Source organism: Pinus tabuliformis, chromosome J (assembly GCF_031772625.1).
Source record: "Pinus tabuliformis cultivar Carrire ecotype Pingquan chromosome J, CPIR1, whole genome shotgun sequence".
NCBI classification, from domain to species: Eukaryota; Viridiplantae; Streptophyta; class Pinopsida; order Pinales; family Pinaceae; genus Pinus; species Pinus tabuliformis.
In genome coordinates, this window is record NC_142295.1 from 1,200,683,729 (window position 1) to 1,200,699,309 (window position 15,581).

The 15,581-nt window shown below is 38.7% G+C and overlaps 1 protein-coding gene across 1 annotated transcript in view; it reads left to right on the forward strand.

Annotated features, from left to right (window-relative positions):
• The window catches only part of LOC149231433 (uncharacterized), a 293,700-nt gene that overhangs the window by 148,582 nt on the left and 129,537 nt on the right, over nucleotides 1-15,581 (forward strand). The window contains exon 6 of the mRNA XM_089376297.1: nucleotides 14,597-14,667. Coding sequence (XP_089232423.1) covers nucleotides 14,597-14,667 — 71 coding nt within the window. The remainder of the gene's footprint in view (nucleotides 1-14,596; nucleotides 14,668-15,581) is intronic.

Below are 15,581 nucleotides of genomic sequence, written 5' to 3' on the forward strand. Positions count from 1 at the left end.
ACTTTAGGAGAAAAGTACAAATAAATTTGGACACTTTTCCCTAGGCCAAAGATCAAAGCCGTAGGGAACCACTTGTCCTCTGGTATCCAAATTTTAAAAAACAATGGATATATGGGATGGTCATTCCCAATCTCAAGCATATAACGGATTCCCCTATAATAACATTAATAACAACCACGAGAATATCTACAATGCAACGAATATAGCCATGGGGCGGGACTTCTTTTATTGGGTCTCACAAGTCAAGAACTTGATGAAGAGGGTAGAATTCCTCGAGGATGAAAACAAATTGCTACATAGTGGTTTTTGACCTCAAAAATCTGGTCGTGGAAATGAAGAATCAGAAAAATGCACACATGCAGACTTCAAGTGCGGACTCCTCCTTGCTCTAAAATGAACTCTTGAACACAAAAATTTTGTAGGAAGAGATCATATCACAACAAGCCCTTTTTAAACAAGAAACGAAAACACAACAACAAACAATCAATTCTTGGGTTGAAGTGGTTTGAAAAAGGGAGTAGTGTTCCCCGCTCACCGTGGTTGAAGGGGTAGTGCAAGCCAAGCTGAACGAGGAATGTCTCTGTCGATCTTGGGAGTCTAATTTGAGTGAGGGGGCTCTAATACCTACGACCCCCCTAGATCCGTTATAGATGGCCGCCTCTTTCCTTCATGACACCCTAGACCTGAAGGACATCTCTACTTAATGGGCATGGATGGGGCCCAAATCCATACTTTTCCTTCGTTTTTGGACACTTGAGGACCGACTTAGAGACCTTCGGCCAAGAGGAGGCTGACTTCGTTCTCACCCACACATACTATCTTTCTAGATGTTGATGTTGTTGAAGGAAATGTAACTAGGTTCTGTCTTCATAAATGTACTTTTGATATTTGTATTTATTCAAGAAAAGAAATATTATTTTTATAATATATGTCAATGAGTTTCTTGCTCATTGAAATAGGTCGAGCACATGTTAAAGTGCTGTAGGTGAGTCAAATGGTCAAAAGAAAATGTTGAAGTCCTTAAGGGCATGTTAGTATAGGTATACTTATGTATTAAAGTCAAAGAAGTCACCTCCAAGCAAAGTCAAGTCTCCTCCAAACCAAAGACACCTCTAAAGAAGCAATCCGAGCTATATACTTCAAGTTGGCCTACAAACAGCGAGTCGGCCTAAAGGAGGGACAATCCTCTATATATAGAGGCTGTCCACTCCTCCAAAGATAACACAATTCACCTCTGAAATCTGCGAAGTAAAGGAACGAGTAAAGGGTGATCAAGTGACAAGAAAGGGAGCCTCTAGTGCAATGTACAAGGTGAAGTCTAGGCCGAAGTTAAGAGGACTGTTTTCTAGGGTAGAAAACAATCACACGTGTGAGAAACAGAGCCTCTTCCTGTGGTCATTACAACACTACCATCACAGTCACATAACTTCGTTGGTTGGGCAATCTAAGTAGGACTATAAGGCCCCTCACTCAAGCGAAGAAGGAACTCTCTCAAGCGAAGAAGGAAGAGGTCAACATCACAAGGAAAACAGTCACACGTGCGAAGGTAAAGAGGCTATCTCTGCTGTCATAACAACCCTCCCATTACAGTCATACAAGTTCGTTGGTTGGTGAAGAGAAGAAAGGGATCATCATAAGAAAAGGGTCTCATCAAAGGTATCTCTTCTAGAGCAAGTGCAACAAGGTTTACCAACAGTTGAAAGAAGAATGAAGTGCCGGAAGGAGGAGGACAAAGTGTCGGGGAACGAAGTGCCAGAAGAAGGAAGTGCCGGGGAACAAAGTGTAGAAAGGAAAAAGTACTTGACTTGTGCTTGGAGGATATTCGTGTCAGGGGTCGAGGGTTTGGCAGTGATCAATAAGAAGCTTCAGTAAGAGAAACTTACTAAAGGGCTTTCCTCTCAAGAGAAGAGAGGTTTTGGCCCTGACAAAGAACCAACATCTGTGTTCTTGTCTTTATGTTTTTGGTAGCAATTTCATGAAACACACACACTAATAATAAGAGGAAAATCAAGCTAAGATAATTGTAAAAGTGCTTCACAAATTGTTATCAAGCCAAGAAGAATCCTAATATACATCATTGCCCTTGATTCTTGAACATGGTATCAGAGCGAAGATGACACATCAAGGAAAGGGCAACTCAAGAACACTCATCAAAGAAGGACATCTACAAAAGTTGAAGCATCTAGCCAAGAAGTCTCAATCACTTCAAGAAGGTCTACCATCTATCTTTCATCAAGGAAGACTACAAAGCAAGAAGAGCCTTACATAAAGGCACCTACAAAGAAAAGCAAATCAAAGAAGGACCTACATCAAGCTGCAAGTCATCAATCAACTCTCATCATCAAGTCAAGTCCACTTGGAGAAAGCAACTTGGAGAACATCAAGATCTAAAGGAAGGCAATCCATCAAGTCTTCAAGGAAAAAGCAAGTCTACTACATCTCAAAATCTATCAAGTAAGTATATGTCCCCTTCTAAATATACATCAATGTCTTTTTGCAAGGAAAGCAATAAATTGGTAGGTACCAATAACTTTCTTGCATGGAAGAAGAGGACTGATTTACTTCTCAAGGAGAATGAACTCCTAGAACACATCAAAGGGAATATTACTATTCCTACTAAGGAACAAACTCAAGCCTTAGCCACGTGTAATAAGGACGAGACAAGGGCTCAAAGGATTCTAATAGAATCCATCAAAGACTCTCTCATTCTTTATGTCTCCAAGTTGGAGACATCCAAAGAAATCTATGACAAACTAGTAGAGCTATTCTCGGTAACCACAGCTGGAGAAGTGATATCTCTACAAAATGAATTGTACAAGATGAAGATATCAAAGGAAGGAATAGCTCCCTACTTCATGAAGATCTTTGAGATGAGGGATCAACTTCAAGAGCTAGGGGAAGTCATGTCTGATAGAGAAATGACAACCATAGTACTCACTGCTCTACCTGAGGATTGGGGCAACTTCACAACAAACATATATGTAAAGAAGGAAGCCACCCCACTAAGTGAAATGTGGTCTCTATGCAAGATAGAGGAAACAAGACTCATAGAAAAGAAAGATGTGGGATCAAAGGAGCAAGCATTTGCTACCATGGCCAAGAGAAAAGGAAAATTTGGCAAATTTGGTCCACAAAGAACAATCAACAAAGATATGTCCAAAATCCAATGCTATGGATGCCAAGAATATGGACACTAAAAAAGGAATTGTCCTAAACTAAAGAAGGACAACAACAACAACAAAAGAAAAAGGGAAGAAGCTTACATGAATCAAGAGGTGAAAGAAGAAGTAAAGAAGCAAAAGAAGGAAGATCCTCTGGATCTCTACTATGACTAAGTCAAACTCTTTACTTAAAGTCTTCTTTCAAAGTTTTGAGTAGGATAGGAGCATGTAGGAATAGAATAAAATTGCATGGCTAGAAACATCTTCTACACTCTAGAAGCATGTAGTACATAGAGTTCTAAATACTCATGTAGAAAGAGCATTTATAAATGAGAATAAAATGCATCGTTAAAAATATCTTCCAAAATATCGGAGCATGGTAGATATAGCTCAAGATATTCATGTAGAAGGAGCATACCTAGAATAGGACCTCATCCACAATGAAAGAAAATTGATCATGATTAAGAATCTTAGAAGACCTCCATCATCAAAAGGAAAGAAACATTTGCTCAGGCCAATTCAAAGTGGGTTCTCATGGACTTCCAGTAGAGACAAACCACCAAATTGATTGATCAAACGAGATCTGCCAGTTGTGCCATCTACAGGTGGTCGAGAATGAGGAGCTCTTCATCTTCCCTTGCTCCATTTATTATGTGATTAGGGGGGATGTTCCATTGCCTATTCAAATGGACTTAAACCCTTATTGGTTTCTTTAGATATTGCGATTAAGGGTGCTTAGCCCTATATTGGGATGGGGATAGGTCTCGTGATTCCACACTTAACTAGAGTCCAAAGCTATGCTAAAATCAATCTAACGCTTTGTGTCCCTTCCTAAGGCAACACCATGAGAAGTGATCCACAGGGTCAAAATGTCAAGAAGGGGTTTCCCACAATGTGTTTCAACAAGGTTATGGCACATGAAACTCTCAAAAAGCCCTCAAGTTGAAGCGATAAGCAAATTAGGTTTTTACCCTAGGGCAAACAACTAGTGCAAGAGAAATTATGGATGAAATTGGAATAAACAATGTTGCACGAAGTGGGGGCGAGGTGGGGATGGTTTTTGGAAGTGAAGCCTCAAAAGCATTATTTTCCAAAATTACAGGAAACTAAGTGTCTCAAGAGCATCTACTTAGTGTGTGTATATATATATATATATATATATATATTTATTTTTTGCATTTGTATGCAAAAAAACATCCAAAATACCAATTAGTTGTAGAGGATATGAAAACATGCATATTTGTACATAAATCAAGATAGATATGACATTCATTGTACATCAATGATTAATCGTTCTGGCATCAATCATTTAGATGCATCAACCATCTAGAATCTAGATTCTTCTCCTCTTATTTAGCCTTTGCCTCTACCTCAATTGTCTAGGGATATTAGTCAACATGTTAAGTTATGATATGTTCTATTCTTGTAACAATTTTACTTCTTTTTCTTATTATATTCCACATATTAACAATCACATGTACATAAAGTAGAGTGCAGATAGAACATTAAAAGATTGACAGAAAACAAGCCAAGACAAGAGACACAAGATGTGGCGGCTAGCTAGGGACAAACCCCACAATGTGTATGCAAAAAACATCCAAAATACCAATTAGTTGTAGAGGATATGAAAACATGCATATTTGTACATAAATCAAGATAGATATGACATTCGTTGTACATCAATGATTAATCGTTCTGGCATCAATCGTTTAGATGCATCAACCATCTAGAATCTAGATTCTTCTCCTCTTATTTAGCCTTTGCCTCTACCTCAATTGTCTAGGGATATTAGTCAACATGTTAAGTTATGGTATGTTCTATGCTTATAACAGTTTACTTCTTTTTCTTATTATATTCCACAGATTAGCAATCACATGTACATAAAGTAAAGTGCAGATAGAACATTAAACGATCGACAGAAAACAAGCCAAGACAAGAGACACAAGATGTGGCGGCTAGCCAGGGACAAACCCCACAATGTGTGGGGAAACCCTTCAATCAAATCTTCTTTTATCTTCAATAATTCAACAGAGAGAAATAGTACAATAAATCTGATTTATAGCAACAGTAGCAAACCCTAGATCAGCAACATCAATATTAGCGGCTTCATCATCAAACTAGGGTAGACGATATCTCACAAACTGACCGTCAGATCGACATGATTCCACCAACAAAAGTTGCGGCTTCCAAAGGAGGTTCAGATGAACCTACAATGCAGTTCAGATGAAGAGACCTTCTAGTCCACCCAGGTCAATCTTTACTTTTGCAGTTGCAGCTTCAGTTTCGGTAGCTTCCGGCTTCAAACTAGGGCAGTCGATATCTTGCAAACCGTCTGTTGGATTGACTTGATTCCACCACTAAAAGTTGTGGCTTTCAGAGGAGGTTCAGATGAACCTACAATGTAGTTCAGATGAGGAGATCTTCTAGTCCATGTAGGTCAATCTTTACTTCTGCAGTTGCAACTTCAGTTTCGGTAGCTTCTAGCTTCAAACTAGGGCAGTCGATATCTTGCAAACCGTCCGTCAGATTGACTTGATTCCACCACCAAAAGTTGCGACTTTTAGAGGAGGTTCAAATGAACCTACAGTGTAGTTCAGATGAGGAGATCTTCTAGTCCACGCAGGTCAATCTTTACTTTTGCAGTTGCGGTTTCAGTTTCGCAGCTTCTGGCTTCACATGTGTGAGAGAGAGACCCTTTTCTGCGCAGTAGAGAAGAGACTCTTTTCTGCACAGTAGAGAGAGAGATATGTGATGAGATGAGTGAGTCCAAATGAGGAAAAGTCCTGTATTTATACACAATGTTGGTGTTTGAATAGATGCGACTGTTGGGCTTCTGAGCCTACATGAGTTGTAGGTCGGTTTGATAATAATTCCATAATCAAAATAAATTCATATCTCCATGAATACTTAATGGAATCGGATGATCTTTATATCAATCCTACACCTCTCAAGGAGAGGAATCTAATAAAAGTATTATCAACCATGAATAAGATGACCCACATGAAGTTTTGCCCTAGTTGCCAATTTTAACAAACCACCAAATTGATTGATCAAACGAGATCTGCCAATTGTGCCATCTACATGAGGTCGAGAATGAGGAGCTCTTCATATTCCCTTGCTCCATTTATTATGTGATTAGGGGGGATGTTCCATTGCCTATTTAAAGGGACTTAAACCTTTATTGGTTTCTTTAGATATTGCGATTAAAGGTGCTTAGCCTATATTGGGATGGGGATAGGTCTCGTGATTCCACACTTAACTAGAGTCCAAAGCTATGCTAAAATCAATCTACTGCTTTGTGTCCCTTCCTAAGGCAACACCATGAGAAGTGATCCACAGGGTCAAAATGTCAAGAAGGGTTTTCCCACATTGTGTTTCAACAAGGTTATGGCACATGAAACTCTCAAAAAGCCCTCAAGTTGAAGCGATAAGCAAATTAGGTTTTTACCCTAGGGCAAACAACTAGTGCAAGAGGAAATTATGGATGAAATTGGAATAAACAATGTTGCACGAAGTAGGGACAAAGTGGGGAAGGTTTTTGGAAGTGAAGCCTTAAAAGCATTATTTTCCAAAATTACAGGAAACTAAGTGTCTCAAGAGCGTCTACTTAGTATCTATATATATATATATATATATTATTTTTTGCATTTGTATGCAAAAAAGCATCCAAAATACCAATTAGTTGTAGAGGATATGAAAAATGCATATTTGTACAAAAATCAAGATAGATATGACATTCATTGTACATCAATGATTAATTATTCTGGCATCAATCATTTAGATGCATCAACCATCTAGAATCTAGATTCTTCTCCTCTTATTTAGCCTTTGCCTCTACCTCAATTGTCTAGGGATATTAGTCAACATCTGCCAATTTTGATCAAACTCTCTAATCCAAGCCTTAAAATATGGTAGAAAAAGCTTAACATGCTTGATCAATGATTTTGACTTGATTGAAAGGTAAGTTTTTGCTAAGGCCATGACAAAGGAGTTCAACAACTAACACCACCAACACTAGGGTACATATAGAGCTTGGTGCTCTTGATGAAATGCCAATCACATACCCTCACACATGATATAATCTAATGAAATGCCACAATCCCATTGATCTTGAATTCTTGAAAACTGTTAAGTTTGCTGAATTTTGAATAGGATATGAAATTCTATTTTCTCCATATGAAGTTTGATGAGGTTGGAACCACTCTCAAACAACTTGAGTCATTTCATTGTAATGTTAAAAATTTAAGTGAAATGATGAAATGAAAGATAAAGGAGCATCATGGGAGAACCTTGGTAGTTTTCGAGAAGCTCCAACCCAACTTAAGTAAATGAAAATAAAAAATTCCGAAACCGGGCCCCTGTGGAATTGCCTATCTCCCTTCAGATCCTCTCGCGATCTACATGGATCTATGCTCGAATGTCTACGAATTTGTAGCGGATCCTTTTTTGGATCCATGAATCGGGCCCGTGCGGTTCCAAATTTCTAGGAATTGCCTCAAAATGACGGAACTACAGATCTGATTTTTCAGATGTTCCATTGGAGGATCGATTATGGATTCATACAGGACGCGGTTCCTACCTTAGATCCTTGGGGGGGGGATCCTGCAACATTGGGAATGAATGCCCAACAAGGGGAATGATTTTGAGGAAACCAATACAACCCTCAATGTTTAGACTTTCCAAGACCAAAAATCTCTCTTTCTAATCAATTCGCACTAAGCCCTAGTTGGCCATTTGGCCTTGAGAGGGTTGAATTAGAGAGAGAGAAAATTCAAATATATGGATAAAAAGTGGTTTGATCACTAACAAGACTTGGCCAATGCCTATTCCTTGTTTTGATGGAGTCCATAGATGCCTGAGATTAGCTAGATCTTGCAAAGGAGTAAGCATATTTTGATGCCCTAGCAACGAAAACCCTAACTATTACCTTTGTGAAGGATTGAAGGCACTTGGGAGAGCTACAACATGAGTTCCCAAAGGGACTACCATTCACATTGCACGTATGAATTATGCACACAATGAGGCTATCAAGATCCTATGCAATTGATTTTCAACTAATTAGGGCATAATATAAAAACCCTAGATAACCATTACATTCCATACATTTGATATTTAATGAAAATTTCTTTAACAACAAAGTTTACTTACAAGACAAAATGCATGAATAACCCATTACTAATCCAAGATAACTTCTCCAAATTCAAGAAAATAGCTCGAACATGCAAAGTACATTCCATAGATCACATCTTGCCAAGATACAAGAGGTCGAAGTTCTCCTAAGAGAGGCTGAAAATGTCTAAGTGATGATGATGATAGATGAACAAGTCCTCTCGTCTATTTATATGAGGAGGATAAGGTTAATTTCCCTAAAAGCCCCTAAAAGATGATTAAAATCATAATGATGCCTTTGGTTACAAGCCAACCCATCTAGCTTAGACAATAAATCAAATGTGAGCCTACGTGTGTGAGTCATGAGGCCTCAAAAGGTTGACATCATCCAATAAATGAGCTCCATGTGGCATGCATTGAGGCTTTTGAGTGCCAAGTGTGGTGTAGAAGCCTCTAAAAATCATCATTTAAGGGTTGGCCCTCAAATCTCCATCAATATCCCTTTTTGGTCCCCAAAATCCACTTGGGGTGCCAAAAGGTGGTCTCTTGGGTCTCCAACTGCTCAAAATGTCCATCTTTGCTCCAATGTTGAGGGCTTTCTAGGTGCTACTAGCCCTCCCATGTTTTTGAAGGTGAGGCCATCGTTATTTAGGCCCTGAATTAGCTACCATCCCTCATATGGTGCTAGGCCGACCTGGGGGCATGTTGGCTCCAGGTGTATCATCCTGAAGAATCATCAAATGTAGTGCAAAGTGGCAAAACACTCTGGGCGCAGGAGGTGCCCAGGGGTACGTATGATGTGCTACTACTGCTTGGATACTCAAGGCTCTCAACACTTCACTTGTGGGTGCTTATATACTTCTTTGTGTGCCTGGGTACCTGTTGGTAAGGTGCCTGGGTCATGGGCTGTTGATCTAGGTGACAATCACAACATAAACTCTAGTGAAAGCAACCAGTCATCTCCACATCCTAAGTATATAGATGTGAGGAGGGATCAATTGTGGATGCATGAGTTTCCAAGTCGGTCTTTGTTTTTCCACCCCTCTCGTGCACCTTCTACTTTTACTTCATTTTTATTTGTAGTACTACTTGTAGCTCAAAGGGTTAGAGGTTGCGTTGAATTATGTATAACATTGTTATTACTCAAGGATGAGTCATTTCATAGCTCATTGGGGTTGGGACATGCTAGGGTTCCTTTTATGATGTAAACGAGCAACATATGCTCAGGAACTGGGTGATGGTCATAAAGAGTGAGGTAGAGCTCATGCTAGGCTTTTGCCCACGTTCTAATGTGTATGTCCTGACCCTCTTTCACATTTTGATATTCTTTTTATTTGTTTTGTGGCCATGATATGCTCTTTCACTTCTTTTAGCTGTATCAACCTCCTAGGATGAAGTTCTGGGCCCTACCCAGGTATGCGGAAATATGGGTGCCAAATCTCAAAGAACCAATAGTCAGTTGAACTCGAAGAATGGAGATGGAATATGGTATTTTAATGTAAGATGGAAAGTGGTGAGTATGGAATAGGGACAAATGGAACACACTATCTTAATCAAGGCTTCTTAAGTAGTGCCCCTCCTATACCCATTGGGCCATTAAGGTGTTGAAGAAAGTGTAACTAGGTTTGGTCTTCATAATGACATGATCTTTGTATCTGATCTAATAAATAGAATAAATTAGTTTTGTATATCTTGCTACATGGGTTTCATGAGCAAGAAGTGTCAGTAGGTCAAATACTTCTTCTTGATGTCTTTAGGATTTTATTTATATGTCAAAGAGTCATGTCATGTATTGAGAAGCTCTTTAAGAGCCTATGTAAAATATATCTATGTCAATGCTGCCCTCCAAGACCAAGAAAAATCCTCCAAGAGCAAGCACACCGAAATCTGCAAGCAAAACAATGAAGAAATCTTATGTCGGCTCCAAAAATGAATTAAAAGGAAATTATTGAATAAATGGAAGTCATGTCGGCTTGGGTAATAGTCACGACCGTTCATACACTCACGTTAGCTCAAAATAGGAGCACTCACCACTATAAATATTCGTCTAAGGTATCTGCAAATGAGAGAGACAGATCTCGGGTTTTTGTCTCTGAAATTTCGCATGTGAATAGAGGAACAAATTCGCACTACAGACAGGCATACGGAGAAGGGCTTGACTGCACCTCAGATGGGTTTAAAGTGCAGGCAAGCTACACTTCGGATGAATAGAAGAGTAGACAGGACTTCGACATACCTATGACCGAAAGGTACAGTCAAGCTAGATCCCGAGTTGATGGAGCAGAAGGATATCCGAATGGAAAGATAGTCTCGGCATAGAGATGTCTCTGCTCTTTCGAAGGTATCTTCTTGACATATTTAAGAACTGTAGTCACAACAGTGACATAAAAGATCAAAATCATGACGGTGAAGGAGAGCAACAATCTCAGTATGATTGTGACAAGTGGAAGCCTCAGATCTATCACCTCGATTGATTTACGTTGCAATGAACAACAATGATAAAGGTTTCAAAGAGTAAGTCTTTGATCTCGGCATAACTATGATTGTTTCATTATTACGATAAAAAGATCACAAGGATCTACCTTCTCGACATTCTCTTAGTAATGACATTGTAGACGCGGCACATGATGATTACTGTATAGTGAAATATAGTCACAGTCTTAACATATGAATGATCAAGTGGGATCTCTCTGATATATAAAGAAACCTTATCTCTAGCATGGATAGGATATGGGATCATGATCTTAGATACCTCAGTGACTTCATTCTTCCAAGAATGTATATCAATAATGATTCTATACAAGAAGAACAACAAGTGAAGATGCAACAACTGTGTGATAACAATGGCGTGATAGCAGAAAAGAGGATGATCTCAGTGAGGACAAGAGATCTCAAAAAGCAATAATGAAGATCTCAATGATGCAACAATGATCTTAATAATGCAACAGTAATGGCTTCAGTAGTATAACGAAGACGATGATCTCAGCAGTGGCAGAGTAAAGGATTGATGTCTTGGTCTTGGAGAGGCAAACTGTGTCAAGGGTCATGGTCTTGGTAATCGTTAGTTGGAATCTATAAGAAGAATTTTGCGTGGGATTTCCTCTCCAAGAGGGAGAGGTTTTGGCCTTGGCAGAAAGCCAAATATTTGTGTTTTTGTCTCTTTTGGTTTTGGTAGCAGTTTGATGAAGTGAAAGCACACACTAATAATAAAGGAAACATCAAGGCAAGATAAATTGTATAAATACTTCACAAATTGTTATCATGTAGCGAAGAATCATTGTAATTTCTGACTGCCCTAGATTCTTCAACACAAGGGAGGTCCCACTGGTTTAGGATCGAAGATAGGCCCCCATTTTAAGGTGGGGGAACAAGATCACAGTCAAAACACCTCCTTCTTCCAGGTCACCCCATATTCCATATCAAATGCCCAGATACAAACATGCATAAGCATGCAAAATAAATAAATTTAATAAAGTACCTTTTGATCGGAAGCCCGCCTTCGCCCATGTGCTCTTGCTAGATGGGTGAGAAAGTATATGGTTGGTGTAGGTGGCGGAGATACAAGGCACGCTGTCAGCTAGAAATGGCTGCCAAAGGTTGCATGGCTGGCTAGCTAGATGTAAAGAGCAGGAAAATAGTTTTCTCGTATAGGGTCACCTATTTTCGTGGGTAACTTGTACCTTGGTTGGCCCTTAGACTATGGTGCATGCCATTGTGCTCAGTCAATCATAGCATAATAGAATATGCGCAAAAATGGGTTAGGGTCATTATTGTCACACTTGTACTTGGCAAAGACTTGGCTTCCTTAGAAAGACTCTTCTTGGCATGATTGTGACAAGCGGAAGACTCGGATCTATCACCTCAATTGATTTACATTGCAATGAACAACAATGATAAAGGTTTCAAAGAGTAAGTCTTTGATCTCGGAATAACTATGATTGTTTCATTATTAAGATAAAAAGATCACAAGGATCTACCTTCTCAACATTCTCTTAGTAATGACATTGTAGTCGCGGCACATGCTGATTATTGTATAATGGAATATAATCACAATCTTAACATATGAATGATCAAGTGGGATGTCTGTGATATATAAAGAAACCTTATCTCTAGCATGGATAGAATATGGGATTATGATCTTAGATACCCCAGTGATTTCATTCTTCCGAGAATGTATATCAATAATGATCCTATACAAGAAGAACAACAAGTGAAGATGCAACAGCTGTGTGATAACAATGGCATGGTAGCAGAAAAGAGGATGATCTCAGTGAGGACAAGAGATCTCAAAAAGCAATAATGAAGATCTCAATGATGCAGCAGTGATCTTAATAATGCAACAATAATGGCTTCAGTAGTATAATGAAGATGATGATCTCAGCAGTGGCAGAGTAAAGGATTGATGTCTTGGTCTTGGAGAGGCAAACTGTGTCAAGGGTCGTGGTCTTGGTATTCGTCAGTTGGAATCTCTATAAGAAGAATTTTGCGTGGGTTTTCCTCTCCAAGAGGGAGAGGTTTTGGCCTTGGCAGAAAGCCAAATATTTGTGTTTTTGTCTCTTTTGTTTTTGGTAGCAGTTTGATGAAGTGAAAACACACACTAATAATAAAGGAAACATCAAGCTAAGATAAATTGTATAAATGCTTCACAAATTGTTATCATGTAACGAGGAATCATTGTAATTTCTGACTGCCCTAGATTCTTCAACATAAGGGAGGTCCCATTGGACTAGGATCGAATATAGCCCCCCCTTTTAAGGTGGGGAAACAAGATCACAATCAAAACCCCTCCTTCTTCCAGGTCACCCCATAATCCATATCAAATGCCCAAACACAAACAAGCATAAGCACCTGATTGCAAAATAAATAAATTTAATAAAGTACCTTTTGATTAGAAGCCCACCTTCGCCCATGTGCTCTCGCCAGATTGGTGAGAAAGTATATGATTGGTGCAGGTGGCGGAGATAACAAGGCACGTTGTCAGCTAGAGGTGGCTGCCAGGGCCTGCATGGCTGGCTGGTTGGAAGTAAAGAGCAGGAAAATAGTTTTCTTGTATAGGGTCACCTATTTTGGTGGGTAACTTGCACCTTGGTTGGCCCTTAGACTATGGGGCATGCCAATGTGCTTAGTCAATCATAGCACAATAAAATATGTGCAAAATGGGTTAGCGTCATTATTGTCACACTTGTACTTGGCAAAGACTTGGCTTCCTTAGAAAGACTCTTCTAAGACTTTGCAAGTACAAAAACATCTTCAAAATATAGTAAGGGTGAGTCTTGGTGAGTGACAAGTTTGGGGCTGAGTATGAGGCAAGTACTTAGCCCATCTAAGACTTTTGGTAAGATGTGCGAGTCTTTACCAAGTTAAACTTCACTGGTTAGGATGCCCATTAGGTGGTCATTGGCAGTTTACAAATTCTAGGTTTAACCTTTTGTTTATTTGTTTCTATATCAAATGCTTTTTCTCATTTTATGTAGGAGATTCCCTAGGAATTCTCTTTTAGCCATTATTTCTTGCTGTACTTTTGACTCTACATAATAAATATGGATAGGTTCAAAAATTCATGAGTAGCTGGTGCTTCTCTCCCAAAGCCACAGTGAGAACATGGGTGTCTAATAAGCACAAAGTGATATTCAATCCCCAACCATTGCGAGCTCAATAAAAAAAGCTATAGTACACGAGTTAGAAAATACTATATTGAGATATGAGAAAACAATAATTTATCATATTTTTAAATTAGTCAGCTTTACTCAAAAATGTTGCAAAACTCTTTGGGTACTTTGGCGCCAACATATCCTTTTTACAAGTCTTTTGTTAAAAGATTAATAGCCAGTGTCACAGGTTTGCAATAGCAGGAATATTTTCCCTGTTTTCAAATTGCCAATGAGACAGTATTGTAAGCAAAAGCTGGCTTGTTTAACTGCTGAAAGATGTCATATGGTCTCTATTGTTGGAGTTCTAATCGAAAGCTAATGCTGAAAGATCCATGGTGTTCAACACCAGGAAGGGGCCTAAACTTGAAGCTTGGGAGAATTGAGATGCTGTTAGCTCTCCCTCCACTTTCATATTAAACTATAATTTCTTTGCAGTAACTGACATCAAGCTCTTAACCAAGCTTATTTGTTGTTTCATAATGAAGACTACTCGATAAAAGCAGTGGAAAGGAATAGATTAGTAACATGCCCTCTCATTCTGGTTTGGATGCTGTTTGCATTGTATTTGTGTTGAACATTTTAAATGAGAGAACTGTCAGAAGACACTATTTATTTTGATATTAGTCTGTTATCTTGTAAATGATAGTTGACTAGCTTAATGCTATTATTTTGCAGGTAATCTAGCATCTTTTGCAGTGCCAGCTGCTGCAGTGGGAGCATTGGGCTATGGTTACATGTGGTGGAAAGTATGTTTTTTATAACAACTATAAATTGTTAAAAAGTCCTCAAAATATCAAGTTTCTGTTATGTACTTTGTGGAGGGTTTTCATGATTAATTCTGTATTCATTTATTATGCAATTTTATATAGCTGTGCTCCACATTGTGCTACTTGCTTTTGAGTTTAGAAGATTATGGTTCTTGAACCTTGAATGTGCAAAAATAACTTGGGAATATCAATCTGAGTGTTTGTTGCACGAAAACAAATTTCTCTACGAAAGCTTTTGGATTATTGGTCTAACAATTTGTTGTTCAAGAATGCACTATGCTAAAAAATGAAAGGGGCTTTGGTGCGAGAATTTCAAGCCCTCAGTGACTAATGTCTTTTGATTTCAATCAAGCAAGTTTAATTAATTCTGAAATTCAATTTGAGACCACAACATTTTTTTTTTAATATCTAGAGGAATCAGCAATTGGGCTGGTCTCGTACTCGAATGACACAGGGTCGACTGCGACCGTAACCACTATAACCCAATGTTTTTAAAACCGGAACCGGTGACCGAACCGGTCCACCTAATGAACCAGTTTACCAACCGGAACCGGTCTAACTGGGACTGGTTTGGTCTAAACGAACCGGTTTTAAAAAAATACATTAAATTATTAATTTTTAATGAAACAAACTATTTTTAAGATGTAAAACCATGATTCCAAGCCAATAGAGACAAAATATGCAAAGTTTGCTCATTTATATACCATGTAAAGGTGAATATATCAAAATGGCACCGAGTGCAATACATATCATGGACAAAATAGCAAAATACATAAGAAATGAGGCTCTAAATGGCCTATAAAGTCCAAAAACAATGCTGCAAGCTTTGAGGCCATTGTCCTACTACAAGCCTACAATGTACACATGATCAATCATCAAGTTCATCACCACTA